Raw genomic sequence first — 24,478 nt, 5'->3', positions numbered from 1 at the left:
TGCACCCGGAAGGTCAATGGTTCCCAAAGGCTCTGTAGAGGTATAATAATGAAATGGGTTTTTAAACATGCTTCCTGGCCACTGAGCCAGACGCATCCATCTCAGGCCCTGCGGTAAATGACATGTCTTTCACTGTGTATTTATCTGAAACGATCACAGGGCCGTATCCTGTCCTTGACTGATCCCTTCTGATTCCCAAGGACTAGTCTTCCCCATCCATCACCGGGGGTGCGAACAGGGTCCCGTGGGGATGAGTGTTATTGTGATGCGCCTTCACCTGCAGTGAGTCTCGTCAAACATGCAGTTTGTTGGTGAACAATGAAGTGTGCTTTCTGTGGTTACGTGCCAGCTAATAGGTCTCCTTATTCTCCTTTCAAGCATAACTGCCTAACACACACACACATAGCATGTTCATCTAGTAAAAAGAGGACTGCAGCATGAGATAAAGCAAAAGGAACAGCCTCCTCAAGCATTTTCTCTTCGACCGGCTCTTTCCCCCATAAATCAGAAGACATTCTCTGCTCATCGGGATAGAGATCATCCGTGCTCTGCTCATCCATTTATCGCCCAGCTCTGACAATGCCGCACTTTTGTGCTGAATGCGCGCTACTTTCGCATCCAGCGTTGATGCTCTTTCAGCCCACACACGCCTAAAAAGCTCCTTTTCTTTAAAGCGTCGGGACATGGGAGAGAAACCGTGTGGCTGCTTGCAGGAGTCAAGTTAATTAATAGGGAAACTAGCTGAAGCATTGTAGGTGTATTAATTATTAATTAAGAGACTTTATGCCAGCTGGGAAAGATGTCAGCAATTAGGGGAGATTTTGCGGTGAGCAGTTGTCCTTGGATATGGGAGTGTGTCCCCTATGAGGCACAGTGTGGTCGCAGAACATTTTGAGTCATGCGGGTTTATCAAACTCATAGCTTAACTGTTGGGGGGTCGTTGCATTTTATTAATTGTATCTCTTTTCCCAGGATGAGCTGACTTTCTCATGTAATATACCCGGACCACATGGGCATAATGTGGACTCAAATACTACTACTACTAATACTACTAGTACTACTAATACTACTACTACTACTACTAATAATAATAATAATAATATGTGTGGGAAAGGTTTTTTGTAAGAATAACCCTATAAAAAACATTTCCCACACATATTTCTCCCCCAAATTAAAAATAAATACATAAAATAAATATATAAATTAAAATGAAATATGTCTGTCATTCACTCTATAAATTGTTTATCATTTACTTTCTACAAGACAACAGATTACAATAGGTGTCTCCTGTATGAACACTGTGAATGAGAGCACATGCCAACCAATCTTTCAAAAAATTTAACATTATTTATTTAATAACTGGTGACTGTGTTTATCAGGTGATTGGCCACTGCAGTTACTGATCCTACCAGAGGCAGTTGTTCAGAACAATACAGAATGACATTTAGCACAGAATTTTAAAATAATTAATCGCAGACATTAATGGCCGGTTACCAACCACCAATTTTCACACAAAAATGTTCTAACTAAAGGCCCCCAGAGTGTGCTTTTTTAAGGTAAACCTAATTTTAAAATGTATCACCTCATTATTTCCATGGCAACACAAAAAAAGCTGGTCATGTGCCAAACCACAGGCACAATAGCACTGAATGTTCTAATCACACCAGTTAAGACTTCCACCCAGTCTTCTTTCGAAGACTTTCCATCTAAAACTGCAGCCTCTCTTGCCATCTGACTCTAGTCTGACCTCATGAAGGCAAGTGTCTGCAAGATGGCAGTGTGTTAGCAGTTAGTGCAAACTATTTAGAGAATGCACTGGTGTCCATGACAACCTAAACCATAGGTGGGAGCGAACCCACTGCAGCAACATGATGTAATGTTCAACATATCAGAGTGTTTCAACTTTTCTCTCTGCACTGTGTTGTTTTTATGCTACTGCTACAGTAGGTGATTGCTTAGTGGCTTAAATCAAAAAAGCCCATCCCAAATATCTATGACATGCTGGTCTCTTGTGTCTCTCCTTCAGATTAGGTCTATGGAATTGTTTTGCTAGATTTAGGGTACATTAACACGACAACGATGTACTAAAAACGGAAACGTTTTTCCTTTGCATGTTTCGCGTAAAGATGAGAACATTGTAAAAACGATCCCCGTTCACAGGGATTAAAGCGCTGTATTATACTTTACATGCCTGGCCAATAGTTGACGATGTCACTTTGTAAAGAAACACTCTGCACCTATAGACTGAACACGTAATGCCCATGCACATGATGTCACCGTTTCACAAATTTGCGTTTTTGTAGATTACACAGAGAAAATGGCCCCTTATTGTCCACCAGTAGGGTTGGGTACCGAAACCGGTACCGATATGGAACCGGTACCCAAGTAACGAGTATGTAACCGGACCGAATCAAAATGCAGATTTCGGTGCATCATTTCGGTGCCACTTAAATGCCTCAGCTGTCGGTTGAAATATTTGCCCTCTGGTTCTCCAAAATGGACGTAAGAAGCATCATTACTGAATGTGATTGCTAGTTTACCCTTTAACGCGTACGATTGATCACACCGGTGTGATTAGAATGTTCAGTGCATTGCATGATCATCAACTGCTAAATTCAAATCTACGATCGCGCGTTGGCTGGCGCTGAGCCAGAGACAGACGCGCTCAGCGCTGTCATATATCACAACTATTCAGTGTTTTCACATAAGGTTTATTTTAGGTGTCAGACATTTAAATACTCATAAGTAGCAAAACAATACATTTATAGTTTGTAAAATACACACTGATGTCTATGGAATCGGCAATAACAATCATTTCAATTATAAATTGATGACGTGTTTAGACACACATTGTAGGTACTAGGTAACTATAAAATTTACTCTGTTCTTCTCACATTTCACCGGTCACTTACTTTTATGTATTTCGGGAGAAGTGGATGAATTGCCGTGTTGTAGGCTAAATCTGACAGATACAATACTCTGAACTGCGGTGCGTACTAACATGGCAAACAATGTGCGTTAGATCAACTAACATATATGATGATGATCATTATAAATGTTTCTTAAATGACAAAATACATTCACTTACATGTAAGAATAAAAAATATCAGCCAAGGACTGACTGACATGTAACGCAACCAATCACAGTTCGTTTTGTTCCGAGTCATGTTTAGTGTGAAAATGTGAAGTCGATGTCCCTACAATAACAGACCTGCGTACATCTAATAAATGATTCATTCAAGAACGTTGTGCGAGTTTACTGCAACAATAGAGCCGCAAACTTCACATCCAGCATTCAGTTGATCCTGATGAGTGCTCATTGTCGCGGTTGTAAACATGACGGCGTTCTTCTTCCACAAGGGGTTTTGCGTCACAGCATTTAAGGTGATACGTTCTAAAATAATGCTCACCTTGTGCAGGACATGCAATAAGAGGTGTCGTATTTTGCCAGAGAAGGCAAAAATGTCGTCATATTTCTACAAAAGAATTGCTGAAAATTTAAAGCTGGTTTGTAGCATACCAAGAATACAGACTACTTTGCTGTTATTAGTACTGTAACTTATTTAGTGTTAAATTATTGTAATTGGGTTAGGTGGCTAAGGTTTTATTGTGAATTTATGTAAATTTGTTGTGTTTTACTTATATTTATATATTTAACCATACTTTAAAATTGTAATATATTGTTCAACTTTAAGATTAGTATTATTTTTTTTCAATAAAAAAAGCCGTTCGTTCGTGTCTTTCACCATCGTTTTGACCCAACCATATCCACTAGGCAGAAATAAGTCAGATATCCAACGAGCCGCATGGTTTGAGGTAACATTCATGTGCACTCAGTCATTTTTCCCTCATTAAATCATTACTAAAAATAATATTTTTAAGAATATATTTACACTCAGGAGAGACTCTCAGTCAAATCAGTAGCCTATTAAAGACATTTTTATTCTACATGGAGCATCTGGTTGCTTATTAAAGGGATTCATGGAGTCTTCATGTCATTTCAAACCTGTATGACTTTCTTTCATCTCTGGAACACAAAGGAGATATTTTGAAGAATGTGTCTCAAAATATCTTCTTTTGTGTTCCATGTCAGAGAGAACTGCAACCAAGTCTCAATTGGAAAAACATGTCCATGCTTCATGACACCTTCAAAGTTAAAGTGAGTGGCACTAAAAGTGTGTTCAGTTCAGTCAGAAACAGATGATCATGAATCTGGCAATGTTTTTTGTTGTTGTATAATATGTTCATTTTATATAGCACCTTTCTGCCAACTCAAGGACATTTCACAATACAACAATGGAAAAAATACAGCAATAAAGTAGAAGAGAACAAGCGAATAATCAATCCAGCAATACGCCATTACACATAAAATCATCCACAAAATCAAGAATAGCATTTAAGGAAGAGATGGGTTTTCAGTTCCCTCTTAAAGTCTGAGATATTGCAGATGAAATGTCCGGTGAGTGGTGCCAAGTTAATTCTATATCATGTTTAAAAATAATGTACCAAATACACTAAATCTTACCCAAGGCCTAACCGAGTGTTTCAAAAATGCATAAATTAGATAATAATGCATTTGTTGAAGCAGCCATGCCATTTTCAATCCGATCTTACAGGTGTTACTATTTTACGAGGTGGCATTTTCGTATGGACTCGTACAATTTGAATTTATACAAAAATGTACCTAAACGATTATTAGGGGGAAAAATGATCCCCGAAACAAACAGTCACTTGGGTACAAGCAGATTGTACAAAAACATATGAAAGAGATCCTACAAATTCCTATGTTTTAGCCACCAATTCACCAAAAATAGTTGATAATTGACATTACATTGTGTTGCCATTATAGCTTGCTTCTACAATTCTTTGAGCTCTTTTATTGTGAGACCGTGCAGTGCTGTACTACACTACTGATAAATACTACATCAGAAAAGCCATACTTATGGAGCTGGTTATGCAAAGCAATAATCTGGAGCTGGTTATGCAAACCAATAATCAATGCATCTTTAAGGTTTGAGGTTTATTCAGATTACTAACCCTAAGAATGAGCAATAACAGTAGTGATGCTTGTCTTAGAAAACACCACTAAAAATGTAGTTTGCCACGATTTACTATAGTTTACCATAATTTACTATAGTATACCATGATTTACCATGTTCAAGTATGATTTACTGACTCTAGCATGATTTACCATAGTTTACCATGATTTACCATAGTTTACCATGATTTACCACGATTTACTATAGTTTACCATGATTTACTATAGTATACCATGATTTACCATGTTCAAGTATGATTTACTGATTCTAGCATGATTTACCATAGTTTACCATGATTTACCACGATTTACTATAGTATACCATGATTTACCATGTTCAAGTATGATTTACTGATTCTAGCATGATTTACCATAGTTTACCATGATTTACCATAGTTTACCATGATTTACCACGATTTACCATAGTTTACCATGATTTACTATAGTATACCATGACATACCATCTTCAAGTATGATTTACTGATTCTAGCATGATTTATCATAGTTTACCATGATTTACCATAGTTTACCACGATTTACCACGATTTACTATAGTTTACCATGATTTACTATAGTATACAATGATTTACCATGTTCAAGTATGATTTACTGATTCTAGCATGATTTACCATAGTTTACCATGATTTACCATAGTTTACCATGATTTACTATAGTATACCATGATTTACTATGTTCAAGTATGATTTACTATGATTCTAGCATGATTTACCATAGTTTACCATGATTTACCACGATTTACCATAGTTTACTATGATTTACTATAGTATACCATGATTTACCATGTTTTAGTATGATTTACTATGATTCTAGGATGACATAGTTTACCATGATTTAGTCAAAAGAGCCAAGTCCCATCTCTATACTATGTTTTGATGCAGAGATATACGTTTTGCTAAACGGTTGCTAGGGTACTCTTTTTGGTTGTTATGGAGTTGCTTGACAGCTGCCAATGATGAAACTGCAAAGGCTTCTTGACACTTTGAATGATATAAACCTGGTTTAATATCAAGACACGAGGAAAAATGTCTCGGTTACGAATGTACCCCTGGTTCCCTGAGAAGGGGAACGAGACACTGTGTCTGACAAGAAGCTATGCAGTGTTCCCCATAGCATATTTTTCAGGTGCAGTGCGAAATCCCATTCAAAAGGGAACCAAAGGCCTAGAGTAGACTCACTCTTAAGGGAAAAGAGTACATGTTCGCAGCTTTACGGATGTGTCGCCACCATTTCAAGCTTTGTTAACGGTGGGATCTGAGACCATAAAACCCATTTCAGAGGTGATGACAGCCAGATTTACTGTAAAGGGCTGTCTCCAGGGTGAGGGGCTCAAACTTGATGGATGGGAGAGAGTTGGTGGCCAGGTTTTCTCATTTGCACATCTAGTACAAAATCCCTTCAGAGCGGTTCCCCTTCATAAGGTTGGGGGAGCTCTGCTACTGGCCAGTGACTCTTTGAACCTGCCTTCCATGCCCAAATCAAACACAGCAGGCACATTTGTCCATTTTCCTGGCATTTTAATGGAGCCCCTTGAATATGCTGTGATACATTCCTGATGCCCCACCCCCAGAATAACCTCTGTTTGACTAGCACTACATACTCCATTTTTTTAAGCTTGTACACATGTGAGAGATAGTAAATGGAAAAAGTAGAGAAATCATTGTATTGCTCAGTAACCACAACTTGGTGAAATTGCATCTGACATCATATCGCAGACCAGCTTTACATGGTTTTCTGAGAAAAGTCCCTGAGAGCCTCAGAAAATGGTACATCACAGTAACATACTGTCCAGCGTTAAGACAGCGTACAGACATATACATCCTCCCAAGTTAAGATTTATCTAAAGCACCTCGTCCATGACAGTTGCATGTAATGCACAGCAATACATTAAGCTTGAAGGAGAAGTGTCAGCTTGTACGTTCCATCAGAGTGAATACATATCATCAAACACACACACATACACAGTGGTCTAAGGCCAGGGACAGTAAATCACACTGCTAACGAGATGGTCTGCCCTCTGGCTACTCTGCACTGCTATTTGTCTAAGACTTGGCAACCATTTGGATTATATATCGGCCCTACGATGTAAATGTACTTATGAGATGTGGTGGCATATAGCACTTGAGTTAGGAACCCTATATGTTTGCTTCTAAAGCTTGACACATTATTGAGCACTTTAACAGAATATGCCCTGTTAATCTAATCTAAATATTATTATTTATTTATTATTATAATTTTTTTTCTAAATGGTTGTGATTCAGTTTTGGTTAAGGAGAAAGCTGGAGTTGCATAAAATGGCTATTTACTCAGCATTATGATACCGAGCAGCTATAAATGCTTTAGAAATGTTTTCTATCACATGTTTATTACATAGTTACAGCACATCTGATATATTTTCATGACATTTCTTTAAATTCCAATGTAATTTACAAAGTGTTGATATGAAAGCTTTTAAAACATTGCCCACAGTAGTAAAGTTGAAGGTGATGCCGATAACCCAGCACAGGAAAAACACTTACTGCTACAATTTACAGGCCACTGCTTTTTATTAGTTTTCCTGCAGTCCATGGGGGCCACTTACATCTTGGGAAAAATGGTGAGGTCTTCAAAGATAATGTAATTAGTGGCCTTTTGTTCATAGTTTCGTTTCAATGGTCTCTCTCTTAGACTATAGGCCTTATTCTTCAGGGAGCAGGACACCCCTCTTGTTCATACAGAGAGAGGTAATCCAGCATAGTGTGAAAAGCAGTAATCTGATGTGGGTTTTATATTGTATATATACACATATTAACACTGGTGCATTGTGATCAGTCACGAGAAAAAACATATTTGAATATACATATGTAAATGAAATTTGAGAGCTGCGGTAGAAGGCAAGATTTTCATGACATAATTTCAGTTTTTGTCTCTTCATCAGACAAAGATATTGTATGGCTTTTGAAGACTTGGGACATAGTGTAGCACAAATCATGTGGACTGCTTTTACGATACATTTATGGTGCTTGAGCATCCTTTTGAATCTTGAAAGTCTCAAAGCAACCAGTTTACAATTCTTTAAAATGATTTTATAGCGTTTCACAAAAAAAAAAAAAGTCATATGGTTAGAAATAAAAATGAGAGTCAAGTCACCTTTATTTATATAGCGCTCTTTACAATACAGATATGTTCAAAGCAGCTTTACAGTGATAACAGGAAAATAATGCAACAAAGTTTGTTTCTGCTGTGCAGCAGATCTAGAAGAAAATAGTGTCATAGTCCAGCTTAAGTATAGTTCAGTGATGGTTCATTTCTGTTGTAAGTTATTTATTAATAAGTAATATTATTTATTATATGTACGTTAAAGGTGCATTGCGCAAGTCTCTGAGTTTTTGCAGAACTATGCCCCCTCTGGCGACAAGTGAAACTGCAACTGAACGCACATGACGTCACGCCCAGTCTCAAATTCCGACCCGAATCCCTCTTATTTATTTTACTGTACAGGATTATAGAGGCTCATTCAGCCCATCAGGCAATTGTTTAAACATATGGGTTAGAAAAACGGGTATTTTTAACATGAAATGTTGCGCAATGCACCTTTAAGTTATTAATTGAGTTAATTTATATATATATATATATATATATATATATATATATATATATATATATATATATATAGCCGCTCTGGTGAACAGTGATGTCATCGTCCAACTTAGTTCAGTTCTCATTTAATGGTGTCAATGCAGGCAGATCGATAATATTGTTGAATATTAAGTGTCCCCAACTAAGCAAGCCAAAGGTCAAAGGCCAAAGGCCAAAGGCGACAGTGGCAAGGAGTAAGTAAATGATCATAGAATTTACATTTTTGGGTGAACTATTTTGACAAATTATATTAAATGTGCACTTTTAGTGTACTTCAAATCTTAAAAGTATAAATAAAAAACCTATACTCACATATATTATAATATTAATGAAATAAAAGGCCATTTAAGTGTACTTAAAGGAGAGTGTACTGTTTCTTAACAAACTCAAGTACACTTTTAAAGTACCATTTGTAATAATATCAAATGAAAAGTTTTACGTTAAAGTACATTTTAAATAATTATAATCTAAAAGTATTTTGCCATGCTTTAATGAAGTACACTTATTTTGATGTGTTGATCAACATACAAAAGCAGATGTGAAGTACTTGATATTAATTTTATCTGTAGTGTGTTATTTGATATTACATTGTTATTTGTAGGGCTGACTTCTAATAGTCGAGGATTCGACGATTCGATTCGGAGAGGTCTGATTCGACTATGAACCTCATAGTCGAATACATGGGCGTCAGTTTGGTTTGAAATGTGCTGGGGACAGAGACGCATTCACATTTTCAGAAGGGCTGGGTACCATTTTTATTTTATTTTTTCAGGTCATGTTTTGAAAGACGATGTCCTGTAGCTTACTAATGTAAATAGATAAAAATGTATTCAAAAATCTACTTCACATTTTCAGCAGGGCTGCGGAGCGGCTGTGAGTTGACTCCACACGGTTCTCATGTGCGTTAAAAGCTTTACATGGTTTAATGTACCTAAACAATGATTACCAAATTCCCCTCTCATGTTGCTCCACATAACCACTTAAAATGATAAAAAAAATCGAACCCAGAGTCCAATTATTATGGACATTATCTGATATTAAGCGTTTCGGCTTCACATTTTCAGCAGGGCTGCGGAGCGGCTGTGAGTTGACTTCACACGGTTCTCATGTGCGTTAAAAAGCTGACTCCACACGGTTCTCATGTGCGTTAAAAAGCTTTACGTTGTTTAATGTACCTTAACAACGATTACCAAATTTCCCTCTCATATTGCTCCTCATAACCACTGAAAATGGTCAAAAAATTGAACCCAGAGTCCAGTTATTATGGACGTTATCTGATATTAAGCGTTTCTGCTTCACATTTTCAGCAGGGCAGCGGAGCGGCTGTGAGTTGACTCCACGCGGTTCTCATGGGCGTGAAAAAGCTTTACGTGGTTTAATGTACCTAAACAACCATCACCAAATTTCTCTCTCATATTGCTCCTCATGTTTATGAAATGTTATGATATATGTGTGATATATATGTGTTTTTTAGCTCTTTTGTTTGAAATGGAAAAAATCGAGCTGCTATCTAAAAAAAAAAAGAAAAAAAAAAGGTTTGACTATCAGTCGACTACGGCAAAATCTAACGAATCAGATTCGACTATGAAAATCCTTAGTCGAAAACAGCCCTAGTTATTTGATATACATGGCAACCTCATCATTACAAATGTACCAATATATTTGAATACATGCAAGTTTCAATAGAAATGACAATGAAATTATAGGCTATATTTCAATTTTTTTATAAATGCTTATCAGTAGCCTACATTCAACAGCACACTTTGCCCATTTTTCATGGACATTAGATGTGAATATGAAATTACATACTGAGATGAGGGCTACTTAAGTGCTACATAAATGTGTCAAAAAGCAAACATGTAAGTTCAAATAATTGCATTTAATTTCAATTAACATGCAATTGAGTGTCTTGGGAACATTACATTTAGTTTGCACGCTAAACATATTCTTTTCAAGTATATTATTTCCGTAATAAGTACTCTTTTTAAAAGTATAATTTTCAACAAGGGATACCTCCAGTGTTTGTTTGCAGCACAGCATTGCTGTTGTTGGCATTAGTAGTGTCCACGTCACCAAATCAGTACAGAGAGAGAAATACGGTTAATTGATACTTTCACACACTTTCAATTGGAAGCTTTCCATACAGGCAGATTGTGATAGGAATTTTAGTCAAACCATCCTCTGATACAGACCGATAGAACTGTTCTGTCAGAATGCCCTGTGTGTGTGTGTGTGTGTGTGTGTGTGTGTGTGTGTGTGTGTGTGTGTGTGTGTGTGTGTGTGTGTGGGTGGGTGGATGTATGTCTGGAGGGGTGCCGGAAAACATGAACTGCTTATGTAATGTAAACACACACAGGTAAATATTTTGTTTGTGCTCACACATATTTAGGGATGAGAGAAGTGTGACCCTGGTATGTGAATGTAATTGTGTTTCATTTTCACACATAAATATGTGTTACAGAGCTACACAGCCAAGTGGGTTCACCTTAATAGTTCACCCAAAAATGAAAATGTTGTCCTCACTTACGCACCCTCAAGTTGTTCTAAACATGTATGGGTTTATTTCTTCTGTTCAACACAAACAAAGATATTTTAAAGATTTTAATATATATATATGTCCCTTTAAATTCTCTTATAGAGTGAATCACATTTTATTGAATTGGTTTGTTTGGATAGTTCTTACTGATTCAAGTTCTTTTGGTGCGTTTTTGGTCTTCTTTTACAGTGAAATATTTAGTTAAATGCTGCTGTTCTGGACACAGTTAATACATTATGATGTTTTATGATGTAATATATCTGTATAAGTTTAATGGTTGTCAACCTATTGGAGATTGTTCATTCATTCAAAAAATAGAGATATTGTAGCTTTTAAATTATGAATGAGTAGCTTGTATCTTGGCAAGCTACAGTTTCAAAGTATCTTTTTTTATGTTAATAATTATCTTAACATTATAATGAGGATCCCTAGGAAGATCAGTTTTTGAGTAATTTTATTTGCATACTGTGAATATTAATAATAATAATTATTAATATTTAAAAAAGAAGACTTTATGTTGCAATAAAAAAAAAAAAACATGTAGTTGATTTATGGCCTCGGGTGTGACATGTTGCGTATCTAGGCAACTGTATTCATGTTCCATTCTGTTGATTAAACTTTCAGCATGTTTTTTATGGGCAGCACATAAACAGGCCCCAGCAACATATCCAGACTCAACCAGACCTGGGAACATGAAGGTATCCTTTGTTAGAGAGGATGACTTGAAATGAGAAACAGCAATCTCGTAAATTCAAGGTCTTCAGAGACCTTCAGAGGCTGCCCTGATTATTGAGGTTGTAAATAAGGCCAGCACAGGCTGTAATTAATCCTGTGTCTTCCTCTTCTAGACAATGTGGAATTCGGTTTCATTTGAATGGAGCAAAATGATCATTTTCCATTGTCATTTTTCCACTGGGATATTTACACTCTTAGCTGGTTTATACATAATAGATCATGTACAGCCGGCTGGTCAAGATCGCGAAATAAACCCAGACAGGGTGATCAGAATTTGCAACAGGTTCGTTATAACCCTGAAGTTTCATTTGAGTTACATTCAATGACCAACTGGTTGTGCGTTATCTCACTTATTATACAGCTGCTTATCTAATAAATAAATACATGGAAATACATTAAATATTGTTCTGAATTGAAAATATTTTAAGTTTCACTAAGAAAAATAGTCCATTACTATGCAGAAAGCAAGTGTCATGGAAACAAGATGGTTGTGCAACAATGTTACAATATTAATTTATATCCTGTATTATATGTCCAACTTTCTATGGACCAGTTATTCAACATATTTGCAATGTTTCTGTCTTCCACTATTTTAAGTTTTCATTTATCCAAGTCTTTGTATCTCTCACTGGTTTATGTTAAATAAATACATAAATAGCCCATCTTGTTGGCATCTTATGCTTATGCATCTTATTACACTAACTCCGCCCACTACTGTCTATTTAAGCCAGACAAATGACAAAAGACAAACTTTTTATGCAACTACTCGAGTTTGAATCCACCATTTTCCGATTCCCATTCTTTTCCCTTTTCATGGCCCCCAGAATATTTTGTTGTATGAATTCCTGGACATGCAACATATCAAAAGGAGGAACATACCCTCAGCTTAAAAAAAAAAGAAAAAGAAAAAGAAATCTGCTCATCTGCTTTTCTGTCGTATGCATTATAAGCATTGAGTTTACTGAGTTTGATAAAATCGTTTATTTCTTTTAATATCAGTCTAATGCATTAAGCCATGTTAACGTTTCAGTGCACACGGGTTTCGTGACATCATCGAAGTCCCATTTCATTGGCTAGCTGCCAAACCAATAAAACGGCTCCTTTAAACCCCCCGCTCCCGCCCCCCTTTCTCTCTCACCGCCTCTGAGTTTCAAGTGCACAAGTTAGTTTTGCACCTGATATATCGCGAAAAGAGTAGCAAAAGTCAAGGCGCGAAATTTGAAATTGCAGTGACAGATTTGAGAAGTTGCAAGTGCCTATTTGAGGTAGTACTGCGAATGTGAACGTAAGATTAAACGCAAAATATATATTACAAGTTTGTGTCTGTCGTTGTATTTCTGTGAATGGCATTTTACACATTTGTGTCTACTTGTCTGCAGCTTCAGATTCAGAATACAGGTTTGTGACTATTGTATGCGAGTGCAAATTTCAACATTCAACTTCAGATTTTTATTTTACAGGTTTTCACATGGGAGCTGTGAGTGTAAATGTTCATGTACAAGTACGAATATTTATTGTACAAGTTCTCAAATTTACATTTACGTGCTCTCGAGTTTTGCTACTGATTTACCTTCATACCTGTCAATCATCTTGTCACAGTTAAAATCCTCTATTAAATCTAATTTAATTTCCTACCGTTTCGGAGAGAAATGTAGTAACACGTTCATCTGCCAGTGGGTCTTTCATGGAGACTGTCCTCATGTGTTTGCAATTTGAATATAATAATGCATTTAAAAGTTGGTGTGCTTCACCAACGGACGTCGGAGTGGATGTCGCTCAAATGCCTCTGGATAGGCTAGACCTAAAACCAATCAGAGCGATCGTCATGTGTAAAGCCCGCCTCAACGTTTCTGATTGGTGCCTTGATTTCTCGGCATGGGGAAATGGACTTGAATGAGCTCTTTGCCAGACTTACTTGCAGAGCAAATCTAAATTTGCCGGAAGTTGTCTGGGTTTTCCCAGGCTACTTCGCATCTGTTTTGATCAGGAGATTCAGTACTCTTTCAGAAGATTTGTGATAGCGCCCCCTAGCGTATAACAGTGAAAAGTCAATTCTGTCAATGCGTTTTCTCACAAATGACGGACATTTTCGTCAATGGCGGAGAACGAGTTAAGCAAAAATTAAGGAAACATTTGAAAAGTGGATATAAAGTTCATTACAGATTTTAATAGACCTATAATTGAAACTGGATGTGGTGTCCTGATGTTGACTGGACGGGCTAACACATTGACCGCAATGTGTGCAACTCATATGTTACTACAAACCTGGACCTACGAGGACACCTTTACCGATCAAAATTTTCAATATGGTTAGGGGTATATGAAGGGATAGCGATGTAAGATCCTAATAAGTCAGCATCAATTTATGATTTTAATACATATAATAATATACAGTGAATGTTATTGCATACAATTTTATAATGTACTATAACAAATGAAGAGCAAATAGTATCTGCCACTATTTGCAATAAATATGAATAACATCTAACTATACTATTGACACTTGCAAAGAAAATACTGTGAAAGGAGTTGATATAAATTCAGATTATAAACAGATAAATTTAAATAGTTAAATAGTTTTTTCATTAACAAATGTACAGATTTTTTTTTTTGTGGTTGAAAGTGGACTGTGTCACACAAGATTTGTCTGCACCATGTATTATGTTTACAGTGTAAAATAATCATGTAAACATAAACATTGCTTTGGCAATATGCTAATTTTATACTGACTTCAATTGTGAGTCACAAGTCTTTTACGCTTCACTGCGTTGCTGCCTACAACGAGTTTCAAATCAAGTATTAGTACAATTTCAGTCAGGACTCAGGCTATTGCCTAAGAAACAAGGCAGTAGACAGCAAAGCAGCAGGGTTTTGTATTCCACTCAAGCTGAGTCTGATTTGAGTTCTGCTCAGACAGGTTGCTTTCTCAGACCGTACAGCACACCCATGGGCTACTTGTTGAGAGCTGGAGCCAAAGCCAATAACTATAACGCTAACATGAAGGGCAACAAAGTCGAGTGTAAAGCAAGGCTGAATAAAATGACTCATCATCTACTGCTGCTGAGACAATGAACCCTAACAGGGTGAGAATGGCTACAATAGGAAGACTGGAACTAACAAATACATGGATGGATGTGGGTGGGTCTGCTAGAATACATTCACATGATTTAAAGGGATAGTTCACCCAAAAATGAAAATGTTGTTATCATTTACTCGCCCTCATGTCGTTCCAAACCCGTATGAGTTTCTTTCCTCTGTTGAATAAAAAAAATGTATATATATTTTAAAGAATGTTGGTAATGTTGGCAAACATGACGGTAGCCATTAACTCCCATAGTAGGAAAAAATACTATGAAAGTCAATGGCTACAGTCAACTGTTTGGTCACCAACATTCTTTAAAATATCTTCTTTTTTGTTAAACAGAAAGAAACTCAATCAGGTTTGGACTGAGTAAAAAAAAAAAAAAAACTATTTTGAACTATACACATACAGACTATACAATGTATAGTATGAGAAAATACAGTTTTTCTCAGTCGCTTTGGTTAATTTCCTCGTATCATCCTTAACTATGCAAACCTGTCACCACACAATGGATTACCTAAAAAAGCCTGTAACAAATCAATAGTTCATCAATTTATGTCAGTGAACATTATCAGTGCCATCAGAATAAGTCCTTGCGTCATTGTTCACAAACAACATAGTCCAAATGCTTAGCCATGTTGTTAATAACACTGAATACTCTGTCAGTATTTCCTGATGATGGTTTTGATGACTAACTGAAAATGCACAAGGCGGCACTTTTTGTGTATGGCAAAGATTAATTTCAACTGTACAAATTTAGCGTATATAAGATATTGATAGCAAGAGACAGGTCTGTTTCGCTTTTACTGTTTCTCTGACAACAAATTACAGTAAAATGTCAAAGAAAGAGACATGTATGTATCTCTATAATATATGTGTGTATCTGCATAAGTATATTTACTGTATACTGTAAAATGTGAGTGGACTACTGTAACATAAAGCATTACAGCATTATAGTAAGTACAAAGTATTACAGAAGAGTGCACATTGTTGGATTAAATACCTGTTCTGATCTGTCTAAGGAACGTTTGAATGATTGAGGACATGGTTGTTCTCTCAACATTTGGCTGCCCCGCTCGACCAGCCTCTGCCATTGAAACGCCATGATTGAGAACATAGTACACAATAGTGGCCTTTATTTTATCGGAAATGTGCCTACAGTACAGTACGTCATTGGCCTTTTCTAACTCTTCAACTGTTTTGCCTCTCTACCCTTCCTCCAAGCATCCTTATACTCATCTTCTTCTTCCCAGCTGTTGACCCTGTTCATTTCTCTGATGTTCTTCTATTATCAGAATTTGTACCCGTGTTGTTCTCTGTCTACCAGATATGCACCTCTGAGCTGGTTGATCTAATGCGTTACATTCCCCTTTATTAGTTCAATTCAAGATTCATCTGTGCAGTTCATCAATTCAGGACACATTAAAACAAAAAAATCTAATAGAAATGTATAGAAAATATGCTTGACAGATTATGACAACTAGTTCAACCATTTTGCATTTAATGACTTGCGCAATTAACTAATGCCTAGATGTTTTGAGGGATAATACTATTCAACAGAGAACCAGTATATGATCAACATGACATAAGGAATTGATAATGTAGGAAACAGCAGACAATTGTACATAATCAATTGCATGAATGTACCAAAGCACTGGAAGTTTGTTCAAAAGAATGATAAATTGTTTTTATGATGTGCACAAGTGACTATATGATGTGGAGTTTGATCAAGTAGTTTTGAGAATTTCAACTGTGATCTGAGCAATGAAACCATAGAGACTGAGAAAAATGGCAATGCATTTTTGGACTTTAAATCATGTAAATATATTCAATATATCCCCCCCCAAAAAAAATACAAAATAAATAACATAAAATAATTCATTTAAATGAGCAAAATATATGCACTTTAATAATAGTCAGTTTTGTTTGAGGCACATGGAAGTCAACTAGATATCCAAACTGTATAACCATTTAATAATCAGTACCTTTATGATATTTAAACAAATGAAAATTTTGAGCACCAAATCTATATATCAAGCCCTCTAAATGGAATTGAAATTTGCCATTTTCAGTGTTAATTTTGTCAGCAAATTGGAAGGTGCAATCTATAATAAGACATTTGCACAAAAAAGAATGACAATGCCTTTAAAAAACGCAATGTGCAACGCAATTTCAGTACATTTATAGGTTCATTAAACTTGCTTGTGGATATTTTGTTAATGGCATTATTATTTGTTTGTTTTTTGCACAGCAATACTGTTGCGCAACAGTTTTTGCGTGAATTCATGTGTGTGTGAGCAGGCTTTGCCTTCATGTGTGTTGTGATGTGACTTGGGTTGCACACACACACACACACAAATACACCACGGCCAAACCCCGCGGCTATCCCTCTAGCCGGCCAGAGAGATGAAGCTCTTTTAGGGCAGCCTGGTTTCCCGACAACCTAACTGGCCTCTTTCTTTCTCTCCATCTCTCTCTTCTCTGCCCTCTTCACCAAACAGCCCCCCCCCCCCTCTCTCTCTCTCTCTCTCTCTCTCTCTGGCTAGCGTAGCTGCGGTCTGGGTCCAATTAAAATGCACGGTGCTCCAAAGCTGAAGTTGGTCAGCAGTTGTGTCAGGAGACTTGGGCTCTGACTGATGATAGAATTATCAGTATGTGATAGACTACAGTTCCCTGGCCTGCATCAGAGCGGATGCTGCTCCCAATGCAAACGTGCAGCGCTGTATCAGTGCTCTGTGGAGGGGCCATCACTCCTGTTGAAACGATTCAAAAATCCTTTGTGTGGTGTAAAAATGGTGTTGAAGAAAATAGAGAACATGTAAATGATCTCCAATTGACCCTTCGCAGGGAGTTTGATTGACAGGCGAACTGACCAATCATAATCCGGCATCCGCCGAATCTGCCATTTTTGTCGGACAAAGCAGTCAGGAGAGTTAGTAGATAAACGTTGGAGGATTTGAACTTGAAAAACGGTGTGTACTGACATCTTTCCGCAGTTAAAACAACATTCCTTCCTATGTTCATTCATGTTTATTTGATGTTATAAATTAACTAGAAGGAAGAGATGATCAGTTCATGAGCAGCTTTAACTTAGGCTCTACAGCGATCTGTCAGACACGTTGAAGAGCCACAAAGCGGTATTTATTGTTTAAATTTCTTTTAAAAAAATGACCAAATTTGAAAGGTGAGACTTTGTTTTATATCAAAAGTAACCTGGTCTGTCCTGCCTGTCAGTGCGTTGTCAGTGCGTTGTTAGTGTCCTCTCTGCTCCGCGATGTATTTTTCACTGTGTGAGAACATGGTGTGGCGTGAGAGCAGCGTGGCTTGTCGGACATAGCAACAGTAACTAAAGGGGGCGGGTCTTTGCGAACGGTCAATTGGTCAATGGGTCCTGAAATACAGCAAATCAGAGGAATTCTATATCGGACTTGTCATCTCTACCAGCAAATTCTATGGTAAAAACATGAATACAGTTTGAGGGAATCTATCAAATATTGACAAAAAACATAAATAATACACATATGATATTTAAATAGTGGCAAACATTGACATACAAGTAGATAGATGAAGGAGAGCTGCAAAGCTGAATTGAAAAGTACATTCTGTAGCAAATTTATAGTCTCTTTGCATTATCAGGGTCAAACAGAATGCTTGTGATGAATAGCCAGACAAACCAACTTCTAGTTGTGGTGAAACAAAATTTCCCCCCGACTTTGCGGTTTGAAAAGCATCTCGTTGTCCTTCAACAATGTGAACGTGTGCAGAAATATGGACCATGAGCTGCAACCTAAAACTGTGTGCTCAGCCTTTGTGAAAACTGTACCCACACAACTTTTTATAGGAAAGGAGGGGTCCGGGGGAAAATAAATAAATAAATACGGGATACACAAGAGTACAAAGTGCCTTTCCATCCCAAACAGCTCCTTGTTTTCTTTGCCTAACCTTGAAATTGATGCTATTGAACCATGAGATGTTTCAGCAATTTCTTGAAAATGTCTGCCTTCATACAGTCACTTTATATTCCATCTTTACATGAGATCATGAGCAACAAACCAGCAAGTTTTGAAAACCTTCCTGCACAGGATATTTATGATCAGATGTGCAATGCGGAAAACATAGCACTATATGTTCTACACACATACAGTACTGCATTTGCCAATGATAATGTTTATCACTAGACTCCAGATAAGTGATTTCTCTGATAGCGACTGACTGGTGAGAGTATAGGAATACGTTTTTAAGAAAGGATCATGTGTACCTCCGAAGTCTGGCCGGAGACGGATGTCATACCCCTTCAGCAATTTGTCCACTGTCGTCTTGGCCACAGATATTCCGGTATTTCCGGTGGAGGTGCTGCAAGAGAGAGAATTGAGATCGCTTTTTGTCAAAATTCAGCTCAACCAAATATACAGCTTATAGCAAATTTGTTCATTCATATGATGTAATTGAATCATATATCCTTGATTGTTTATTAGCAATGCATTTTGTTTTCATTTAGACAGACTGAGAATGTTTGCCGTAATTGCCAATCCGAAGAGGCTTATCTTTAGATCAATATAGCCACCACATAATCATTAACATAAATCTATGTGATTGAATAATTTATTGTTTTACAGAACATACAGTAAAGTGTTACTGAAAGCGCAATTGGATCTTAAACAGAAACATCTAATAATGACTGTGCACGACTGTGTCCTGTTGCTGAGACACTCAAACATCATACTGTCATATGGGGGTGGTCAGGTCAACATGTAACTTTGACAACTGGCATGACTGGGTTTATCTGGTTCAAACATGCAGTCCAGAGCCAGGGTTTTTTAACTCGGGGTCCAGGGGCCCCTGAGGCTCTGTCAACAGATGGGTAGTTGACGCATAACATATTCCTTTTTTTAAGCAACATCAAGATTTTAGGATCAAATTTATATGAATGTTTAAAAGACATTTTAAAATTTAGGTTCACATTTTTTACAATTTGGCCTTCACTAGTTCATTGTAGGTAATATTGTGGCATGACAGACACATTTTGAAAAGAGCAAATATTCTACACAGCCTCAACTAATATGTGGTCATTAAGGCTGTATATGCATAATAATTTATAAATAAAATAGTTTTCGATGTAGTATTACGTTACACGTTATGGACATGTCTGCTTACGAAAAATATGTAGTGTTACCTTTAAAAATGAAGAAAAAATGTATCTACATATTATGAATTGTTGTCTCAATGTGTGTAATTATGTTTGATATTGTTAATATTATTCATGATGTCCCTTGTTGAACCTGTTAATATCAGTCCCTTGTTGAGCCTGTAAGTCTATAAAGGTTCAAAACCCTTGTTTAGAGGCATGTTAGTGTTTGACAACTAATAATTTGCACATGAAAAAGCTTATGTGGCTTCAAACTAATGCATTTGAAAATTCCATACCTCAGCCATGCACACTGCACTTGAAATGAAAATAGTATAACGTCAAAATGGAAGGCATTGGGTTTTAAGCCACCACTGTTGATTTCAATTAGATTTAAAGAAAATCATAATTATCACGACATGCGATGAATAAAGACAGCAGTGTTTAACATATAACGAGTCTTGTCATTTGTCTTACAGGTGTTTACGCATACACAGTATGAGATGGAGAAAAGATATATGTGTCTTCGGCCTCAGAGGCTTCAAATCCACGTCGCATCTCAATGATCACCAGCGAACACATGTCATTAACCATTATTGACTAATAGGCGTCGTCGTTTTTATTCTTATTGGCTGAGTGATGATGGATCTCTTCTAACGCCAGTGACATGGTGGTATGGGTGGGGGTGGATCAGAAGAAAAGCACAGTGATCATTTGTAAATGTAGGCTATATTTCACTCAGTGGATCATTGCATAAAGATACAGTATATATTGTTACAGATGAAACCGAAGGTTGCTACAACATTTTGCTTAAATGCGATTCAAAACATAGCTCTGTCATGCCCTGATTTTAATTGATGCCAGAATACCGAGATGTCACTGTTAAATCACTGGGCCAAGAGGATGGAGAATGCAGTATGAGTATATATATATATATATATATATATATATATATATATATATATATATATATATATATATATATATATATATATATATATTCAATTAGTTAATAATTAAATCATTTACTGTTTAACTGGACAGGGAAATTATTATTATTATTTTTATTATTATTTTCAAAAGTGAATAATATAATTGACAAACAAAAGACATGACAGATTCTAAAGAAAAATTGTTGGTTTTCAATAACAGGCCTATATGCGCTGCAGAATTGAAATAACCATGTTTCTCACACATATAGCCTATGATTCTCTCTCTCTCTCTCTCTCTCTCTCTCTCTCTCTCTCTCTCTCTCTCTCTCTCTCTCTCTCTATTAGACACCGCACACACACAATTCCACAGTTTATTCAGGTAAAAAAAAAAAAAAAAAAAAAGGCATAGGAAATTAAACATTTTGCACGCTATATCCCTATCAGTGAATCATGTGAGTGTCTGCTGGGATTTGCCCAAAAAGTGGGCTCATTCATCCAATCCAATAGTCATCATTTCCAATAGCATTTTCTTACCTTTGTACAAAGCAGACAAAGGACAAAGCCGCCAGAGCAGAAACAATTCCACATAATTTGTCTTCTTGAGGACCCAACATTTCCACAAATCCGTTTATTCAGTTTCAGTAATCCAACCGCCTGTGCTCCAAACCGATGTAAAACAAACAAACAAACAAACAAATAAAAAAGCAAAGCAAAACAAAAACAAACAAACAAACAAACAAACCCCCCAAAAAATAAATAATCCAAAAGAATCCAACAGAAGGGGATGGGAGGGAAAAAAGGCCAAATGAACGACAGAGATCAAAGCACAAATGCACACATGTGTGATGGCCCCGCAAAAAATAAAAAAAAAAAATAAAAAAATAAATAAATAAAAAATACAGAAAATATTTAATGGGTCCCAGTTGTTTTTTTTTTTTCTTCAGCTATGGAAATCCGTGCAGGTCAGAGACCCCCTCGATCAAAACCAGAAGATCAGACATCTCTCTCAGCTTCGACTGGACTTCTGGGAAAGTGCTGGAAAGTCTTCTTCAACCAAAACATGGAGAAAAATAAATAAAGATAAGATGATGAAAAAAAAAAAAAAAAATGGAAGAGAATCAATCTTCTTCTACACCTGTCGTCGCAATTTCCAGGTCCAAAGCTGTGGGCAAGCCATGGCTCCAGAGATGCTCCTTCAAAGAGGGGGGTGCTCCACAGTAAGTGATATTTTTATTTATTTCCCCCCTCAGCTATAAAGGTTGGAGGCGAAGAAAAAAAAAATTAAATCTGCATCCCCTACTGCTGATGGTCGAGATATTCCTCTCAAAGTCACTGGGGAGAAAAGATGCACATTTAAAGAAATGCAGCAGAGAATATCTGATGCAGACGTCAGAGCTTGTAGTCCATAGTACAACCTTGTATGAAGCAGAAGCGGGGTGAAAAAAACGTATGTATCTCAATAAAACGCTTGCAAATGTCCAAGCTTTGTCTAGCCTACTGGAAAACCCCCCTTATCTGTCGATTGAATCCCCGAGCATGTTCCTGCTCTTGTTCAGAGCAAATGGTGACACACTTCAATTGCAATAACACCTCCAGGAATCGTAAAAAATAATCAAGACTGGAACAGAAATCTCCGTCGTACACGCTTGGATTTCAAAAGAAGAGTAAAAGACATGGTCCCTCTTTGAATGTGCTGAATGAAATGCCGGTGTTTGTTGAAAAAATAAAAGCGAAAGCGAACTAAAGAGGAAAGGCAGTCTGTCCACGCGCTTGTCTCGCGGAGGAATGATGTCTGTACTTGTCGGCTCGCGCGCTGCAACCTATTAAAATGCTGCGAGAGTATCCCGGCGCATTTTCATGCATTTCTTCCACATTCTTCAGCTCAACACACCCTCAAAAAAACAAACACAAACTCAGAAACGAAAAAAAAAAAAAAAAAAGTAAATAATGACGGACAAATAAGATTTTGAAATCAGTTCCACTTTTTCGCACACGCCAACATGCAGGTTGCGATGTTATATCAAGATTAAGGTACAAATGAAATTATAAAAATCATTTTACACATTGCACAAATATATAAGTGCTGTGATTTTTCCCATGTATTTTTACTCGTAGTAGATGAGGGATGCAGGCATCTGCTGCTGTCTAGTTGCTAGGCAACCATGCTAGCAGTGATGCAGAGCAGTGGTGTTTCGGTGGCACATTTAAAGGAGCTTCTCTGTTGCATCTCCTGGACAGGAGGGCCCCAATGGTGATGTGGACATCTTCAATCCCCATTTAGCGCTTTTACGGTCCCCGCTGAAACGTGAGGAACATTGATGTAAAGGGCAGAGACCGACGGCTGTCAGCACTATCTGCAGCAGTTCAGCTGTGCTTTACAAGATTAGCTTAATGAGGCATTACAAGCCATATCAGTAACACCCTCTGACTTTACATCATATGTTTACTGGGTGTAATGTGGAGTGGATTCAGATGTGTGCTTGGTTGTGGTCAAGGCAGTGACTTGGGTATATGGTATCCTAATGAACTGTCTTTTCTGAGAATATTAAAACCTTAGTGCTCTTTCATGTATCACAATAAATATAAATCCAACTAAGTTTAATCTGCTTGACAGCTCATTATTGTCTTCTTTGAAAGAAAGCTGCACATTTGCTGAAGTGTAGGACCATGGACATGACCATGTTTGCTCAGCTGAGGAAGTGTGGCTTCAGGACCATAGACAAGGTCCTATGTAGCAATTTTACAGTACATGCAGCACTAAAAGACAAAACGGGCTAGCAATTGTTGTTTAAATAACATTTGTATGATACTTTTTTTTTCATCATTACGGCAGAACATCATAATACTGTACCTAAAAACTGAAAGTTAAATCTGGTCTGTTTTCATTTTGGAACAGTCCCCAGTGATCATGTAGAAAAAAAAGTAAAAGACCAATATATATGCGACCTGTTCTGGACACCTTTTACTGTACAAGCATCTTTTGTCTTTTAAAACTAATTTTCTGCTTATGTTTCATGTCATTCACTTGGGCTGTCCATTGTTGTTGTGCTTAATGTTCTGGACATCCTTCTGTTTTAGGTTTTAGCAATTCACTTGGACAACTTGGCATTATTAAAAAATAGATTGCTTGCCTAAATTGTCACGTTAAGGTAAGGATGAGCAGTAGAATGGATTTTTGGCAGTCTTTTAATCAAATGAAACACAATAATCCAGAACTCACACGAATAACCAAGGGCAGCATAAGAACCAAGAACAGAACCAAACTCTGGACTTAAATACACAGGGGAAGCTAATCAAGAGAAACTGAAACAGGTGTGTAACATGAAACCAAGAAAACTAACTAGTGAATACAGATGGGCAGACAGATAGGGCAAACCAAACTAAAACACAAACA

General features: G+C 37.0%; 1 protein-coding gene across 1 annotated transcript in view; it reads right to left on the bottom strand.

Annotated features, from left to right (window-relative positions):
• gabrb4 (gamma-aminobutyric acid type A receptor subunit beta4) overlaps window positions 1-21,751 on the bottom strand; it is a gene marked incomplete at its 3' end in the record, with an annotated part of 96,397 nt that extends 74,646 nt beyond the window's left edge. Inside the window, exons 1-2 of the mRNA XM_081390451.1 lie at window positions 21,619-21,751; window positions 19,286-19,380 (exon numbers count right to left, since the gene is read on the bottom strand). Coding sequence (XP_081246577.1) covers window positions 19,286-19,380; window positions 21,619-21,698 — 175 coding nt within the window. The 5' untranslated portion in view covers window positions 21,699-21,751. The remainder of the gene's footprint in view (window positions 1-19,285; window positions 19,381-21,618) is intronic.
• Window positions 21,752-24,478: the final 2,727 nt, after the last annotated feature.

Source organism: Scardinius erythrophthalmus (genome assembly GCF_964197995.2).
Source record: "Scardinius erythrophthalmus genome assembly, chromosome: 17".
NCBI classification, from domain to species: Eukaryota; Metazoa; Chordata; class Actinopteri; order Cypriniformes; family Leuciscidae; genus Scardinius; species Scardinius erythrophthalmus.
This window is presented reverse-complemented; position numbering and strand designations above follow the sequence as displayed.